The sequence below is a fragment of the Melanaphis sacchari genome, unplaced genomic scaffold, assembly GCF_002803265.2.
Source record: "Melanaphis sacchari strain LSU unplaced genomic scaffold, SCAv2.0 Contig1146_pilon_pilon, whole genome shotgun sequence".
Classification (NCBI taxonomy): Eukaryota; Metazoa; Arthropoda; class Insecta; order Hemiptera; family Aphididae; genus Melanaphis; species Melanaphis sacchari.
In genome coordinates this window covers 1-2,597 of record NW_020270442.1, presented here as the reverse complement: position 1 = coordinate 2,597, position 2,597 = coordinate 1, and the positions used below count along the sequence as shown (strand labels likewise).

Here is a 2,597-nt window from a genome sequence, read left to right as displayed (position 1 = left end):
TTAAAAATAAACATATTGGATGTAAGATCTGTAGAGATGTAAATCAAAATTTATTAAATCAAAAAGGATCACATGTGGCGTCTGAATGGTCTGATGGAGAAGTTTATCCATCAGGTTGTACATTAGAAAAGAAAAAAACTAATTTAAGAAAAAAAATTTCTAAACACAAGAATTCTGCTGCTCATTTAAATGCACAAAAAGTTGTATTTTTGTCTGAAAAAAAAGTTATTGATGAACATATTTCGATATTGATGGTGACTGATCAAGAAAATACTGCAAGAATATTTCGCACAGCTTATTTAATAGCTAAAAATCAACGCCCTTATACAGATATGCCAAAACTTACAGATCTTCAAGAATTAAATGGACTTGATATGGGAAGAATACTTCAGACTAACGTATCATGTTCTAATATTATTGATCACTTGGCCTTAGAAATGAGAAGGAAGATTGCAATGGACATTGTGAAAAATAATAGAAAAATTTGTATTTTAGTTGATGAATCCACAACAATAAGTAAAAAATCCATGCTAGTTATATGTTTACGTTGTGCGGTTGGTGAACTTAATGAAGTATACACATTTTTGTTTGATATTGTTGAAGTATCAAATACTTCAGCTAGAACTATACAAGATTCTATATTACAAGTGTTGGAAAAATATGGTATGGATACGGATTTTTTGAAAAAACATTTTTTTCTTTTGTAAGCGATGGAGCTTCAAACATGTTAGGCCGCAAAGCAGGAGTTGGTGTATTGTTACAGAAAAGTTTTCCTCATATTATACTTTGGCATTGTTGTAATCACCGTCTGGAACTTGCTGTTGCGGATTGTTTAAAAGAAGTAAGTGGAATTAATCATTTCCAATCATTTATTGAAAAATTATACTCACTGTATCATATGTCACCAAAAAATATGAATGAGTTGAAAGAATGTGCTAATTCCATTGATCGACAGTTATTGAAAATAGGTAAAATATTTACAATTAGATGGGTAGCTTCAAGTCTTCGAACAGTAAAAGCTGTTTGGAATAACTTTGAATCTCTTTTTCAACATTTTTCTAGTGCAATTATAGATGATCAAAGGAGCTCTAAAGAAAAAGCAAAGTATGTTGGTTTGAAAAATACTTTAAAATCCATAGAATTTGTTCACAACCTTGGAATACTGTTTGATGCGCTGACAGAATTATCAGATTTGTCCATTCAGCTCCAAAAAAGAGATCTATCTCTTATGGCTGCTCATAAATTAATTGAACGGACCATTTGCGTTTTGGAATCTATGGCTAATAAAAATGGTGAAAAAACCAAAGAAGTAAATTCTGCTTGTGAACAAAAAGAATTTCAAGGCATTATACTAGAACATAAACATTCTGTGGTAAAAATTGAAATCGGCCAATTTTTTAGAAGTTTGTCTGATAATCTAAAACAAAGACTTTTTACTACACAATCGTCTCATGTATCAATTTTAGATAAAGCTGATCCTTATAAGGATTTATTTAATAATTTATTGATAGATTTAACCATGCTTTCTCCAGATAATTGGCCTGATAACTGTGATGTGCAGTTTGGTGATATAAATATAAGCCGTTTGTCTAAAATACTTCAAATTGATCAAAGAGCCAGTGTACGAGGATTTCGTGAATACAAAGTATCTTATCCTTCAGTCAATATAGACATTGAACCATTAATGACCGCTGTAAAGACTTTGGCTATTTCTTCTGCTGAATGTGAACGGTCCTTTAGTTCTATGAACGAAATTGTTTCTTCAACAAGAAGTGTGTTGACTAGTGATCATATTTCATCGTTAGCTTTCATTAACTGTACTGGACCACCAATTGATAAATTCAATCCTAACATTTATATTAAAACTTGGATATTATCAGGGAAAAGAACTGCAGATGAACAATGTTGTCCAAAAAGAAAAAAGAAAGATGTAGAAGAATCTTATACATCTTTATGGTTATGTTTAGATAAATAGTTACACATACTGGCTATACTGTATACTTATACTTATAACATTTGCATAGCTTATGTCGCTTATGATACCTATGTTATATGATAATATTATAATTTAAATAAATAATTTTTTATTTGTTTTTTTAAAGAAATGTTTAAAATTAAAATGTAAACATATTTTTTTTAACATTTTAGGCAATGAATTGCAATTTATTTTTTACATTTCTTAGCAGGCATTATATATTTTAAAATTTAAATCATTTCCTTAAGAGAAAATTGTATTTTACATACTATTCACAAAAACTTTTTATGAACAAATTACAAAGGTGTGTGAAAGAAACAAATTATACTATGTATGTACTATATTATGTAGTGGGTTTCTTAAAAAAATTTTGTTAGATATAGACTTTGGAAGAACACGGGAACGCTCCTCAATTTTCAGTGACTTTAGTCCCCCCACAACATTTTTCCCACTTTAACCACTGTATATATATATATATATAGTCTATAATCTATATGCAGTCGTGTGTACAGTGTGGCGACGCGTCGCCATAGGCAATCGACTGTGCGATTCTCTCCCACTCGATCTGGCGTTAAGCCATCTCTCTCGCTACACTGAGCAGAGCTCAGTGAGCTCGGATAAC

General features: G+C 30.5%; 1 protein-coding gene across 1 annotated transcript; it reads left to right on the top strand.

Annotated features, from left to right (window-relative positions):
• The first annotated feature begins 724 nt into the window (after nucleotides 1-724).
• On the top strand, nucleotides 725-1,975 carry LOC112603927 (E3 SUMO-protein ligase KIAA1586-like). The gene has a single exon (XM_025352756.1). The coding sequence runs from the start codon at nucleotides 725-727 to the stop codon at nucleotides 1,973-1,975; it is 1,251 nt and encodes a 416-aa protein (XP_025208541.1).
• Nucleotides 1,976-2,597: the final 622 nt, after the last annotated feature.